The following is a 15212-nucleotide window of genomic DNA, read 5'->3' as shown; positions in this document are numbered from 1 at the left end:
CAGCCAGGGTTACCATAGCAGAGGGGCTGCAGACCAGAGGACCAAGAGCTCAGTCCCCGAAGGCTGGGGAGCCGACTCTCCCTCCATCTGTTTTGATATCTCTCTGTGTTTTCATAGTATTTTTATTGATTACTTGGGAATTTTGCATCACGAACCCCAGGAATATCCCATTCACTCTTTCATTTAGCAAGCATTTGTCAACCATTGTGGGTACCATGAGGCACGAGTCCAGCAAGAGAAAGTTGTTGCCCTGTACCTAGCCAGTGACACCGAGGAATGGAGTTCACGCTCAAAGACATTTTATTGAATGAAAGAAAATCCCAATTCATCCTACCTAATGTGGATTGGCAGCCACTGGTTAAAATGCCAGTGACGCGCTTGGTCAGGATGCATGAAAAGATAGTGTGCAGTCTTCCACTTAGGAACGCCTAGGTCTTTGGGATTGGTTTATGAACCTGTAGTACTCACCTCTTCCTTTTCCTTTCCCCTCCTCATCCCTCCTCCTTTTTCTTTTCCTTCCTCTTCTTTTTGGTCCTCAGTACTGCAAGTAAAGTTATCCCAGCCTTTACTATGGTATGCACCAAGACCCCCACGCTTTTCCAATAACCCTTTAGTTTATTCAAAACTGCCACATTTACAGGTAATAGATGCCACTTATCATGAGAAATGGCAGGCCAGGGATGATGGCTGAGTGAACCCACAATGGCTGACAAATGCTTGCTAAATGAAAGAGTGAATGGGAGACTCCTGGGGTTCGTAATGCAAAATTCCCAAGTAATCAGTAAACATACTATGAAAACACAGAGAGATATCAAAACAGAAGCCCTGGCCACGCAAGTGTGAGGACCCAAGTTCAGATCCTCAGGACCCCCATTAAGCCAGATGTAGTCACGCGCCACCCATCATCCCAGCAGTGGTCCTAAGGCAATGTGACAGGTAGAGAAGGAGAGCCCCCAGAAGCTTGCAGGGCAGCAAGCCTGGCTTATGCTGCAGCCAACAGGAGACCCTGTGTAAAGTGAGGTGGAGGGTGAGACCTGATACCAGAGGCTGTCCTTGAACCTCCACACACCACCCTCCCACCCCAGTTCTCTCACAGAAAAAAAATTTTTTAAAAAGGAGCAAGCATTGTCTGGTGTGCAGACCCTGGACTTTGTCGGAATGTCCTGTCCAGATTCTGGCTCCCTTTATGCCACGCACATCTCACACATCCTTGAACCAATCACTCAACCCTGGGGACCTGGGACCCCTGGTTTCCATATTTGTAAGGTGGACTGCTACATTCCTGCTAGCAAGATACTGTGGGGTTATGAGGTGGTGGATCTGGGGCACCCAGCATGGTGCCTGGATGGAGGGGGCACTCAGCAGTGCTCTTTGGAAGAAACCTTCAGAGGTGTAGCCATGTCTCCAGGAGTGGGAGGAAGTGGGGCCTCTGAGAGGTATTGGGGCTAATTAGTTTGCACACATCTCCCAGGCCCAGGAGTCCCAGCCACCTCAGCCCTCATCACTGACTGACTTTGTGACTGTAACTCTGGTTCCTCTCTCATCTTCTACAAAGAGAAGACACTGAGTCTTCCAGCCCTGGGCTTCAGTACTTACAGAGAACACCTGTGGGATGTTCTCCTAACCAGCTGAAAGTTGCCCTGGTTATCCTGTGTCAAGTGCCCTACACATGCTGGTTACTATATGTGGAAAGAGAAATTTGCAGAACTGACATTCATAACCATCATTTTCAGCCTGTTGACCTTGAGTTAGACCTCCAGCATGGTGAGGATTGCCATTGGAGGGAGGGAGTGTGTGTGTGTGTGTGTGTGTGTGTGTGTGTGTGTGTGCGTGCGTGCACAAAGGCCAGCCTTGCATGTTCTTTCTCTAGAGCTGTCCACTTCGTGTTTTGAGATGGACCTGTCACTGGGATCTGGGGCTCACTACTTAGGCCAGGCAGACAGCCAAGGAGCTCCAGGGATCTGTCGGTATTCACCTCCCCGGGGCTGGGATTTACAAGTGTACACTGCATGCCCAGCCTTTTTTTACATGGCGTCTGGGGATCAAACTCAGGTCCTCATGCTTGCAGGGCTTATGACTGAGCCATTCCCCCAGCCCAACTCCAACCTTACATCCTCAGTACTCTAAATACAGCGTTTCTTCTCAAAGATGAGACGGGCCAAAGAGTGATTTGTCTGAAACATGAAAGACAAAGTCATTGCCTCAGGGTTTTTGGTTCCTCTACCTCTCAGAGGAAGGGACCACAATTCCATAGATGAGGAAAGGCTTTTGAATTTACCATCTCACCTTCTGAGGTAGACGTTGGTCACCAGGTTCCTTTTCTAGTGGCAGATAATTTGTAGATACGATTGAAATATCACACACACACACACACACACACACACACACACACACACACACACGGTCTCATTGAAGCTCATGACCCGAGGTAGTCTGACTCCCAAGCTTCAGTCCCAGAAGCCCCATGGCATGTCCCCACAGTGTCCCCACACCACTCTGCGACTGAGGGCAGCCACACCACACGGAGGGCTTTGACAGCAGCACGTCTGCTCTGTTTGTTGAAACTCAGAGCTGATGAGTAAATTTATGTGGACACAGGGTGCCATGCTGCAAGAACAGCCTCCACACCACCACGCCAGAACGTCTTGGATCATCTGTCGAGGGCTGAAGCTGAAGAAATGACGGGCAGCTGGGGGTGGGGGGCTGTAACTGGAGCTTGCTTTCTCCCTCCCCCGTTGCTGCAGGTGAACTGCAATGGCTTCACCATTGAAGATGAAGAGCTCTCTCATTTGGGATCGGCGATATTTCCTGAGTAGGTTGAGTCTGACCCCGCCCCTTCCCCTTTGTACTTATTTAACACTAATTTGATTTTTTTACATAACCCACCTGACGGCGTGTGGCAGACATGAAACTCCAAGTGAATTAAAACAGCTTTTTAATCTGCCACATTTCAAAATATTTCCCCTACACTTGAGAATCTGAAGGTGGCAGTTAGCAGAGCTCTGGCGGCGGCGTCCCACCAGGCCCGGAGCTGTGGTTAAGGAGTATCAGTGTGCAGAGGAGCAGGCTTCCGCTGGGAAGCGAGCTCTCTGCAGGCCTGTGGCTCTGGAAATCTTGTTTCTTATGCTCCAAGTGAGACATTAATTGCTGATGCAAGAATTAGCCATGGTTTGAGTAGGGAATATATGAGCTTCTTTTTGGAATATGCCCGTGGAAAGTGGCACAGTTTGGAGCGATGCTAGGCCGAGAGTGAACTAGAGAAAACTTTGAAAGTGTTATTGGGTATTTTTTTTTCTGGTGCCTTCAGGAATATTTTGATAATTCCTGAAAGGCTAGCTCACGTGGAGGTCTTTATGGCTCTGCTGTTAATGAAAATTCCAGAATGATTGGTCCCCATTTCCCAGGTGGAGCCAGGGAAGCCTTCGTGCACCCTGAGTTAATCCACACTGTACCGAGGATGCCTTCTGCTCCACCCTGCCATGCACCAATTCTCGGTGTGTGTATCTGCTGCAGCCTGCCGACATCAGGGGAGTCTGAAGGAAGGGGCCTGAGTGAGCAGAGCTTGATTCCTGCAGCTTGCACCAGAGAGAGAGGTCCTGGCACTGGCCCTGAGGCCACAGTGGTCGGCTGCAGGCAGAAACATGGCCAGGGTCAGAATACCTCTCGGCAGAGACTCTCTCAGGCTTTTGTAGTTGGGAAGAGAACAGAGAAAAGAACAAGCGTGGGACTCTGTGAGGACAACCTGGACAACCTTGGTACTGAGCTGAACTCGGCACGGTGGCCTCTGTTTATGAATGTCTGAGGGTGTCTGAATTTGAGACCTCACCGTCTCCCATGGCGGCCAGAAGTGCCAGTCCTAAATACCATATTGCTCGGCTATCTGTCTTAGTGCCCTCTCCACCACGTTCGGCAGTCTGTTCAGAGAGAGATAGCCTAACACTTCTCCAAGATGGTTCTAAAAGCCTGCTCTGCTTTGCTTTTAACATGACCCTTGGGAGCTTTGCTTAGCAGATGTTCTGGGGCCTGATGCCCTGTGCATCCCTTGTCAGGAATCTAAGGCTGTAGTACAGGGTGCAGATGTTCCTCCCCAGGAACAAGACCAGGAACCGGCTGCCTGTTTATCCCGGGTGTAAAGCAGACAGGAGAGCGGGAGGGTCACTCCCCTCCAGAACAGGCACTCTGGTGCGGTACACCTTCAGTGGTCCTGAGGCCCCTTCCCTTTTCTGCATCCTGGGGCAAGCGAGCGAAGGGCTCTGTCTGGCCTCTCGGGGGGTCAGGCAGTGCTGGCCCTCTGAGTGGTGATACACAGACAGGTATGCCCACCAGAGCATAAGCCCCAGTTTCTGGGAATTTTTAATTGGGGAAAAATCCTTTGGGGCTGAAATCACATGAGTGTGTGATTTCAAAGGCAGCATTTGTGAGATCAAGCACTTTCCCCTGTAGTTTAGAAATTTCTGTTCTCAGAACTTTGACCTTGATATAATCAGAAGGCTCAAAGCACCTCGCCTAGGCGAGTCTCTGTCCTGTCCCTAAAAAGCAGACAGTGAGCAGCAGGAGTGGCCATGTCCCAATTTCCCGGATTTGGAGATTGAGGTGCTTCTCTGGGTCCTTCGGGGGTCACAGCCCCCTCCCCAAGCAGCTGGGATTTCTCAACATCTGAAGGGAACATTTGAGGAGTGATCCACTTAGAAGGACAGCCCCTTTGTCCCGTGTCCATGTGTACGTGGGGGGCAGTCAGCAGCCCGTTGTCCTTTGAGTCTACCCGGAAGGAAACTCAGGAGAGTTGTTTTTCACGTAGCGCTTAGAGGTCCTCTTTCATAGGAGGACTTCACGTTTGCATATGCTGAAAGAGCAACACGTTAGACATCAGGGCTCAGGTGCGGCTCACTTGGTAAAGTGCTTGCCTGGCATGCATGAAGCCCAGGGCTTGGGCCCCAGCACTGCATAAACTGGGCATGGTGGCACAAGAGGATCCAGCCATCAGGGTCACCCTTGGCGTAGTGAATTCTAGATCAGCCTGGGCTACGTGAGACCTCATCTCAAAAAACAAAAGAAAATAAAACAACAAAAACCCCAAAAGGCTAGGTGTTGGTCTAAATGCACAGAGAACATTCTCTTAGAATAGTCTGAGCTGGCTCTATACTTTAACCATCTTACAAAGACGCAGTCTCTCTTAACCCATCAAACAGGTAAACAATGGGTCTGCCCACCACCGCCTTCAGTCAGCTGGGTTTCCTCTTTTGATTGACAGTGTTGCACTGATGAATCACAGCTGTTGTCCTAATGTCATTGTGACCTACAAAGGGACCCTGGCCGAAGTCAGAGCTGTGCAGGAGATCCACCCAGGAGACGAGGTGAGAGTGTAGCCATGGTGGTCGGGCCCTGGACTCAAGCTGTTGACGGGCGGTGACTCCTGCAGATGAACGGTATCGGTCCCTGGGTCTTCCCCCTGTTATCGATCAGATTTGGGACCTGGCTTGATGTCCCTTGCTGAATACATGAGTGCTTTGCCATTTCCCTAGGCCAGCAGAAACAAGAAATAAATTTGGGTTAAAGTCTTTTCCTCCCAAATTCATGTATTTTACTTTGTGTATCTGAATGCTTTGCCTGCATGTATATATGTATGTGCACCATGTGCATGCCTGCTGATTCCCCTAGATCTGGGGTTACAGCACCATGTGGGTGCTGGGGATTGAACCTGGGTCCTCTGTAAGAACAAGTACTCTTGACTACTGAGCCATCTCTCCAGCCCCCTTCAGTTAAGTTCTTAGCCAAGGTTTACAGTCTGTGTTTCCCTCTTTTCAAACAATTGGCTGGCGAGCTCCTTCCTGTCCCCTAATACTTCCCAAAGCTCTAACATGGTTGTCTGTATTTGTTGCTTTTCTTGTGGTGACAGAATACTCAACAAAAGCAGCTAAATTGCTGGATGGTGGTAGCGCATGCCTTTAATCCCTGCACTTGGGAGGGAGAGGCAGGTGGATCTCAGTGAGTTCCAGGACAGCCTGGTCTGCAAAGTGAGTTCCAGGACAGCCGGGGCTACAAAGAAAAACCATCTCAAAAAACCAAAAAAAAAAAAAGGCAGCTAAATGATGGAATGTTCTCATTTTGTGGGTGCAGCTGGGTCCAGTTGACAGTCAGTGTTAGCAATCACATTATTGAACAGATAGCCCAGCAATACTGATGAGGCACTGTTCCAAGTTTCATCTTTGAGGTTCCTTTCTTAAAGGGGAACTCAGGTGGCCAGGAGCATGCCCAGATCAGGGAAGCAGAGGCACTTTGGGGACAGGAGGTGCCATCAGCCGCATTCCTTAGTGCAGAGAGTAGAGAGCCACATGCTCCCTGTCCCCTGAACTGTTTCTCTGCCTGACGCTGTGGTCACCTTGCATGATTATCCTTTCTAGGTTCAGTTGTGCTTGAACCAGTACCGCTGTTTTGAGGGACATGTCTGAATATTTAAAAACTTAAGTAGAATTATCAGGGCTAAGCGACGAAAACTTTGATTTCTCTGGAAGGTTTTCAGTTCAGAGCTGACATTCAAGCCCCCTTCCTTCTCTTTGCTAAGTCCTGCGTGAGGTGGGAATCCAAGTCTGGAGCCAGGATAGTGAGGTTCCTCAGTGTTTGTGGAGATGAGCCTTCGGCCTCTTTGAAACCGAAGCAGACTAAAATGCCCAACCCTGGTGTCTGTAGAGTGGCCAGAGAGGCTAAGGCCTGTCTTCCCAGATAGGCTGTCTGAACCTTGAATGGCGCCACTGGGGTGGCCTTTGTCGCCATCTTCTGGACGAGTCTGTGTGTTGCACTGACTGCCAGTCAAGTCAAGGAGTCAGGCCTGGCCCAGCACACTGGTGTTGCAGGGACCAGCTGGCTAGTGTTTTCCTTCTTTGTTGGCGTGCAATCATGGATTGTTCATGGGGTGACTTCAGTTTGGGGAAGTTGGTACTTGCGGGGTTATTTGCCCTCAGACAGAAAGGAGCCAATTCCTCCAGGTTCCAGGTGTTAGATGGAACCAAGATATGCCCCAGGCTTGCCCCTTGAGTCAGGGACGCCCCAGTGAGGCACTGGCTGCCACAGCCTCTGGCCCTGAGCAACTGTTGTCCCTGACTGGCTGGCAGGGCCCATGGACCCTGCCACACTGAAGACTTCCAGACAGTGCCTGGGTGTGTGGGATGCAAGCATTGCTGTCCCTCTGAATAGCTGATGGCACTACCCAGCAGGCCACACGTGACTGAGGAGAGCTATGAAAGGCCCCAACACAAATTCGTAAACATCTTCAAAATATTATCAAATCTTTGTGATTTTTTAAAAAAAAATTTGATCGTATGTTCTTGGGCATGAGCTATATGAATAACATCCTGTTGCAATGTCAAAAGGTCAGGCATACCCAGAAGGGATGACCTTCTCTGTAGGCTTCAGATCTTAGTTCCAGACTGTTCTGTAACAGGCAAGGCCAGGAGAATGAAGGACCCCTTCCATGTTCCCTGGCCATCAGGGTCACAGCTGCTGCTGAGTGAGGCCACGGCCACTTACATCCTGGAAGCCATGTTTGCCACACTGCCCTGGGGGCTACTCAGAGCACCCCGCCCCCCAGCTCTTGGTCTATTACATGATGTCAGGAGGAAAAGTGAACAGACCTGGTGGGTAAACCTTTGTTCTCCCCTGCACATGCCCAGCAGAGACATCAGTGAGAGCATGGAGCCATCCCACGTTAGGATATAAAGGGGGTGAGTCCTGAGTCAGGGACTGCTCCTGTCCCTGAGCCCAGGGCAGGTCCTTGGCCTGATGTTTGGTGAGGGAAAGTGAAGAGTCCTTCCATCTCTTAGCTCCCGGTTTAGGGACTGAGCCTACAAACCTTCTTGACACCACAAGGAGATGGACACAGTTCTACAGCCTCTAAAGAGATCCAGTGTTAGAGTAAGCAGTGTGACCCTGCTTGCTTTCCCTCCCTATAACCCCACCTCAGAGGTGTGCAAAGCCACAAGAGTGGTAGGAATTGTGTTCCCTATCGCAGACCTCCGGCATCTCATACCCTAGGTGTTTACCAGCTATATCGACCTGCTGTATCCAACGGAAGACAGGAACGACCGACTAAGAGACTCCTACTTCTTTACCTGTGAGTGCCGAGAGTGTACCACCAAGGACAAGGTCAGTTCACTGATGGGGAGGAAGAGAAGGGTGCACACGGGTGCCAGGGTCCCTGCCGTGAGCCTGCTCCAGCCCTTCCCCATACACTGGGTATTTTGACCCTTTTAACCCGGGTAACAAAGACAGGCAGATGGAGTCCAGGTAGATAGGCTCTACTCAGATCTGCTGTTCAGCTGGAGAAACATCCCCAGTCCGCTGGGCAGGTGGGAGAAGGATCTACTGGATTTCTGTTCCAAGATGGCCCTCAGCAAAGCGCTGCCTCCACAAACAAAGACCTGAACTCAGTTCCCACAGTGCATATCATAAAGACTGATGAGATGAGGTGAACTTAGAATCCCCGCCCTAGGGCCGAGGAGAGGTAGGGGCAGAGACAGGTGGACCACTAAAGTCCAGCCTTGCCTGCTTGATGAGCTCCAGGCCAGTGAAAGACCCTGCCTCAAAAAGCAAAGTGGGGGCTTCTGCTATTACCTCGATTACCTCGGGGTAAACATGCGGACCTGAGTTCAAATAGTAGCACATATAAAAAGGCACATGTTGCTGTGTGTGCCTGTAACCCCAGTGCCGGAGGGTGTGTGTGTAGGTAGCATAGACGTAAGATTGTTGGCGCTTGCTGCTTGCCAGCCTGGCTTCGGGTGCAGTGAGGGACCCCATCTGAAGGGAATAAGGTGGAGAGTGAGCAGGGCACATGAGACCCCCCTCATGACCCCAGGCATGCCCCCACCCCACCCCCCATGCTCAGCAAAAGCAAAAACAAGGTGACATCTAAAGTTGACCTCTGGCCTGTAACTGAAAGTTTTCCTGTGTCCCACCCGGTCTGCAGCTGCTCAGACCCAAGTAAACACACAGAGGCTTATATTAATTAAAATTGCTCAGCCATTAGCTCAGGCTTACTACTGACTAGAGCTCTTACACTTAAACTCAGCCTATTTCTGTTAATCTATATGTCGCCACGTGTTCCGTGGCTTTACCTGTGTGTCATTACATGCTGCTCCCTGGACGGAGGCCTGGTGTCTCCTGACTCAGCCTTCCTCTTCCCAGAATTCTCCTTATCTGCTTATCCTGCCTATACTTCCTGCCTGGCTGCTGGCCAATCAACGTTTTATTAAACCAGTGTACAAAAGCATTATTCCACAGCACTGGCCTCTACGTGGATAGACACACACAATCAGGCCCAGGCTTTTTTAACTTGTCTCCAGGTTCTACATGGCCCACATTGTGGATTTTCAGGGCCAGGCCTGGTCACTGATCTCTCCTGACTTATAGATGGGCAAACACTGACCTCCACCCACAGAAAACACACTTGGGATCCAGCCTCGGGAGGACTGGCCAGAAAGCTTACTCTTATGGTTTTGTAAAAAGGGGACAGAGTGTCAGGTTTCTTTTAGACCCAGAACCAGAGCCTCGGCCTCTGGATGGGAACACAGGTATGATTTGAGCAGTTTGCCCTGGAGGGGACACCTCACTCTGTGGACATCCCCCTCAGGACAAGGCCAAGGTGGAAATCCGGAAGCTCAGCAGTCCACCACAGGCGGAAGCCATCCGAGACATGGTCAGATACGCCCGCAACGTCATTGAGGAATTCCGAAGAGCCAAGCACTACAAATATAACCTTTCTGTGTGTCCCATGGGCATACTGCCATCTCTCGCTGGATGGTAGGAAGCTGGGGAAAGGGAGGAGGAGGAGAGTTGGGAGTAAGGGTTTGAATATGGAAGGAAGAAGGTCTCCTGTGTGTGCCTGTGGGAAGACAGATGGCCCTCACGGCAGTGTCAGCTCTGCCTGACGTCCAGGTCTAGTCCTCACTAGACCACAGTGGTTAGGCGTGCCGCATGGGGAAGCGACCCCTGGGGGAGCCTCGTGTGTTGATGCTGTAGTTCAGGTAGGCACAGCACTGGGAGACTTGCTCAGCCCCGGTCACAGGGACACTGACAGCCGCCATTACCACCTAGAGATGAGGGAAGAGCTTCGTGGACAGAGGGACACTGTTGGTGGTGGCAGATTCAGGGTTTGGATCACCAGAGTCCATGTTCTCCCACAGCACTGCACTGTGTTCTCGGGATTTGAAAAGAGCTGGACTCTGCATCTCAGAGGACAGAGTTTAAAACCCCTCCTTCCTCCCTGCCCCCCTTCCTCCCTCCATTCTTTCTTACCCCTGTATCAGGGTTTAAACCTAAGGCCTTGTATATGCTGTCTCTGAGCTCTGTCTCCAGCCCTTCCCTCTTGGTTTTGGGTTTTTTTAAAGTGGTTTCTTGAGAGCCATGCAGAAGGATGGTGGGCTGGGCAGTAACTCAAGTGTTGCCCACAGTCTGTTTTCAAGTTTTGAGACATGTTTTCATGGTGTGGTCTAGGCTGACAAAGAAAGCCTTCCACAGCCCAGGGGGGCTTTGAACCTATACTCCTCCTTGGTCTCCTAACCAGACTGGGTGGTGACATGAACCACTAGGCTCGTGAGATACATTCTTTCCTAACATTAGAAACCTCTTGAGAGGCAGGGTTGGGTTCCTTTCCTGTGCATGGGAAATGCCTCTGTGGGGCACAGCTTCCTAAAATGCTCCCCCGGAGACACTGAGGTGCTCAGGTTCACAGCCTGGGTGAGACTGAAACTTCACTGAAGATGGCGGGCTCCATCCTCACTGTGGGTCTGTGCTGAGGCTAGCACTGGCTTCGCAAATAAGCGGTTTTCCTAGTTTCTGCAAGGAAATTGCAATTCCCTTTCATTCTGTTTGCCATTCTGTACTTTACTCTTCCCAGAGGTGAGGGGTGGGTGGTAGGGGAAGAAATAATACTGCCGGCCCACCTGGGATGCCCCGCCCTGCCTGGGATGCCCCGCCCACCTGGGATGCCCCCGCCCACCTGGGATGCCCCGCCCTGCCTGGGATGCCCTGCCCACCTGGAATGCCCCGCCCACCTGGGATGCCCCGCCCTGCCTGGGATGCCCTGCCCACCTGGGATGCCCCTCCCCTCCTGGGATGCCCCGCCCACCTGGGAATGCCCCGCCCCTCCTGGGGTGCCGTCTTTTCCTTGACCTTCAGCACCCCCTAGTGAACTGCTAGAGATCTGCGAGCTTAGCCAGGAGAAGATGAGCTCCGTGTTTGAGGACAGCAATGTGTACATGTTGCACATGATGTACCAGGCCATGGGCGTCTGCCTGTACATGCAGGACTGGGAAGGAGCCCTGAGATACGGGCAGAAGATCATCAAGCCCTACAGGTGAGTGCTGAGTGGAACTGGGAGGCTCGGAATGAGCATGGTGGTTGTGTAGTCCTTCACGCCCCGTGTTGGAGGACTCCGGCCCAAAATAGGTACTGCTTCTTGGTACCCACATCTGGGTGTAGGTCCAAGGCTCAGCCCCACTGAGCCAGCTCCTCCATCCTCCCAAGGAGCTCCCTCAGGAGGCAGAGTAGCACAGGTTACCCACAGAAGTTCACTCAGGCTAGAGTTGGAAGGCCAGCAGTTTGCATCTGTGCCCACCAACCTCTTCTGTGTTAAATGGTACTTGTGACTTGGTGAGTGGAAGTGTGTGTGTGTGTGTATGGGGGTGGGGGGCGTCTCAGAAGCCTGCTTCCCACCACTACTCATACACGCCATCCGCTTCTGCCAGTGGCATCTCACGGACCTCCGGGATCAGTGGGCTGGCCGTGGTTCCTGGTGTCTCCTCAGAGCCAGATAAAACAAGATGGGATTCCAGCCTGCAGTGATGATGACTTTGAGAAGTGGCCCACCCTAGAGGGTTAGCAGACATCAGTGTGGGGGACAGGAAGCTAGCACCGTCCTCTGCCTCTGGCCGGCCACTCCAAGCCTGAGGCCCCACCATGGCAGAGCCCCCCACGGCCTGTACATTAGGCATTTTGGGAATCTGCTGTCAACAGTGTAGGCATTAGACCGGAAGTTCCCTTCCCCCAGAATTTGCTGGGTAATCCTGGTGAGCCTGAGAAGCCCTGGCTCTAAGAGGCCTGGAAACTTGGCCCCCAGATCTCTGCCATCCACTCACCCACTGTGCCCTCGATCGCCAGCAGGGGGAGCCAGCGAGGAAGCCGGCTCTTCAAACCTGCTCCTGGCCTGAGCTAAATGGGAGATCTCTGACCTTTCCCCTGCTCCTGGGGGGATGAGGAAGTTCTCTGGTCTCTAACCTTCCCCTGAGAGAGGGGCACAGGCAGACAGCATCCCAGCCCAGTAGCCATTGGCCCCTTCCTCAGCTTCGGGGGCTTAGGGGTGGGTGGACTACAGACCCAAGGCTTCTTAGGCAGCTTGCCGCCTCCTGCCTAGGAATTCAGCCTTCAGGACAATCAGCATGGACAGAAATGAGCAGACTGCCTGTAATAAGTACATCTTTCATATTTGCTCAGACACTCACCCACAGCTATATCCAGGGCTCCGTTTCCAGGGAAATGGCTCTTTCTTAAGCATACTCCATCAAGCAGACCTGAGTTCAAACCAGAGAGAACACCTGACCCGGACACACGGTCCTCTGCTAGAGAGCAGAGAGAGACGAAGAAATCAGAGGTGTTCTGGCTTCTGAAGGCTTAGGGTACAGCGGACAGTTGGGCTCTTCAGATACTGTGTGTTTATGCACATGTGTGTGAGTGTGCATGTGTGTGTGTGTGTGACCTCTCTGGTTTGATGGGGGCCAGGGGGAGAGGCCTGGTTGCTGCCCCTGTGAAAGCAGTACTTGCTTTGACAGTTCCCCAGTGCCTTGCTCTGAGTGTAGCTGAAATAGAAAAGTCTGGGCTGGGTGTGTGTATGCACACCTCATGGTAAGATTTCCCCAACAGTTTTGACGTAGCTTCACCCGAACACCAACTGCAGAGCACTTCCAGTGCCTCTGGTGGTACATACTAGCCCATCCTCACCCTCGGCCCGGGACCTGGTGGACTCCGGGGAAGCCTTGCTGCTGCTGTAGAGAGCTGGGCAGCCTCTGATGTGGTGGCGTGCTGTCTCTTTCCAGTAAGCACTACCCCGTGTACTCCCTCAATGTGGCCTCCATGTGGCTGAAGCTGGGAAGACTGTACATGGGCCTGGAGAACAAGGCTGCTGGCGAGAGAGCCCTGAAGAAGGTGCGTTTCGGGCTTGAGGCTGGGGCATGCCGGCAGTGAGGTCCGCTTTGCACTCACATGTGCCCCTTGTGCCAGGGGAGGCCGGTGGCCACAGGGGTTGAGGAGGGCGACCAGCTCTAGACTAGCCTCTGGCCATGGCCTTCTGGGGTGCTTTCAGCAGATGGAGGCGGGGTACGATGTGAAGCCTGCGCTTGGTCTAACCGGGCCCTTCAGGATAGGCGTGCACACAGCAAGGGGGCTGAGCTGGGAGCGGGGGAGAGTTCTCCACCTGCCTGTACCTTAGGACTGAGAACCCAATACCTGGTCTGGAGTCAGGGGGCTGGGTCTAGAGAGTCACTCAGGCTTAGGATGTTGCGTGGGCAAACTCTGAAATGAACTTAACTGCGGTCTCCATTCATGGAAGCCAGTCACACGTGGGCTGCTCTTAGAGCAGTGAGGTAGAGTTTCTTGATGGGGAAGGCCCAAGGGGGCCACCTGAGGAGTCCAGGGTGCACGGTGGTCCTTCAAGTAGGATCCCTGAAGCTGGAAGCTTTACCCTCGCCAGCCGAGCTGGGATAAAACACTTGTGCAGAAGGCGCAGGGACCCCAAGCATGTGCCGTCCGTCCGTCCGTCCGTCCGTCCGTCCGTGTGTGTGTGTGTGTGTGTGTGTGTGTGTGCGCATGTACAGGTGTACTTATAAATAGAAAACAACCTCAGGTTGTCCCTCAAGAAGATAGTCCACATTGTTGGCAGAATTTCTCAGTGACTTGGAGGTCACAGGTTAGGGTAGGCTGCTCTGCCATTGAGTTCCCAGGATCCTCCATCACCAGTGCCAGCTTGGGCCGCCCACCATGCTCAGCTTCCTTCTGTGGGTCTGGGCCTGGGCCTCAGGTCTGGGCCTGCGACAACACTTTACTTTCTGAGCTGTCGCCCCAGCCCTGCTGTCCCTGTGGAGAGCCCCTTCTGGGAGCTCATCCTCCCGAGGAGGAGTCATCCTCCTGAGAGGAAGAATCCCTTTGTTTTACATGGATGTTGACAGCGCAGTGTGACTTCGGAGTTGGTCTGCCCAGTCCCCCACATTTCCCAAAGCGTCTGTGAAGTACTTAGGGAAATGGGGTCACACCCCACATCCCAGGTTGAAGAATCAGGGTCTGGCTCAGGTGATGTGTGAGTTGTGTGAGTGTCTATTGGTGTCATGTCCATTGTCTCAGTGACGTCAGGGAAGAACACCCAGTTAGGTCACCATTGGAAAGCATCAGTGAGTCTTAAATGTCTAGAATGGTGGGTTCAAGGCATGGTGTGAGGTGAGGCCCTCTGGGTCTTCTCCTGGGTATCTGCAGGGTGAGGAGGAGGCCGTGAGAGGTGGCTTGCATGCTGTGTCTTGAAGCGCTGACGTGCAGCCTGGCCTCCTGCTGAACTGGGTGCAGTGGGCCAGGAGCCTGGGTTGGGCTCAGCTGCCCCTTGTCTTGCTCTCTTCTAGGCCATTGCCATCATGGAAGTAGCTCACGGCAAGGACCATCCGTACATCTCCGAGATCAAGCAGGAAATTGAGAGTCACTGACTGTGTACCCCAGCTTTCCTTCAGAAACCTCATAGGACTTGAATATTTCCAACCTCTCGGGTCACCCCAGCCTTCTGCAAAGCCTAGCTCGTGCTGTTTTCAGGTTCATGTTCAGCTCTGGCCTTAAACTCATCTCCAGTGCTTTCCTTTTTAGTAAGGGTCATGGCATGATTTCATGTAATAATAGATTTTGGGGGCAGATTGAGCTTTAAAAATGCAGTTATTTTTCCTCCGTGCCTGCTGGAATGTTCTGCACAGAGCTGAATGAGGAAAGAATAAAGGCAGTCCTTGAAGTGTTTGTCTTCTTGCATCTGTGAGGACACGCTCGTGTGTGCATGCGTGCGTGAGTGTGCGGTGGGGAGGCTCCCTCAGTCCTTGAGCCCACGTCTCTGCCCAGGAGTGGGGCCAGTCATCTTTGGTTTGAAGTTACTTTCACAGAACAGTGATTCTGGAGGAAGCGAGCGGGCAGGAGGGAAGGTG

General features: G+C 52.3%; 1 protein-coding gene across 1 annotated transcript in view; it reads left to right on the top strand.

Annotated features, from left to right (window-relative positions):
* Positions 1 to 15030, top strand: part of Smyd2 (SET and MYND domain containing 2) — a 41095-nt gene extending 26065 nt beyond the window's left edge. Inside the window, exons 6-12 of the mRNA XM_052737988.1 lie at positions 2745 to 2812; positions 5252 to 5354; positions 8029 to 8139; positions 9623 to 9743; positions 11173 to 11347; positions 13083 to 13191; positions 14652 to 15030. Coding sequence (XP_052593948.1) covers positions 2745 to 2812; positions 5252 to 5354; positions 8029 to 8139; positions 9623 to 9743; positions 11173 to 11347; positions 13083 to 13191; positions 14652 to 14732 — 768 coding nt within the window. The 3' untranslated portion in view covers positions 14733 to 15030. The remainder of the gene's footprint in view (positions 1 to 2744; positions 2813 to 5251; positions 5355 to 8028; positions 8140 to 9622; positions 9744 to 11172; positions 11348 to 13082; positions 13192 to 14651) is intronic.
* Positions 15031 to 15212: the final 182 nt, after the last annotated feature.

The sequence above is a fragment of the Peromyscus californicus genome, unplaced genomic scaffold, assembly GCF_007827085.1.
Source record: "Peromyscus californicus insignis strain IS unplaced genomic scaffold, ASM782708v3 Scaffold_14__1_contigs__length_90479793_seg_2, whole genome shotgun sequence".
NCBI lineage: Eukaryota > Metazoa > Chordata > Mammalia > Rodentia > Cricetidae > Peromyscus > Peromyscus californicus.
The sequence above is the reverse complement of the archived record's forward strand: the minus strand, read 5'-3'. Positions and strand labels throughout refer to the sequence as shown.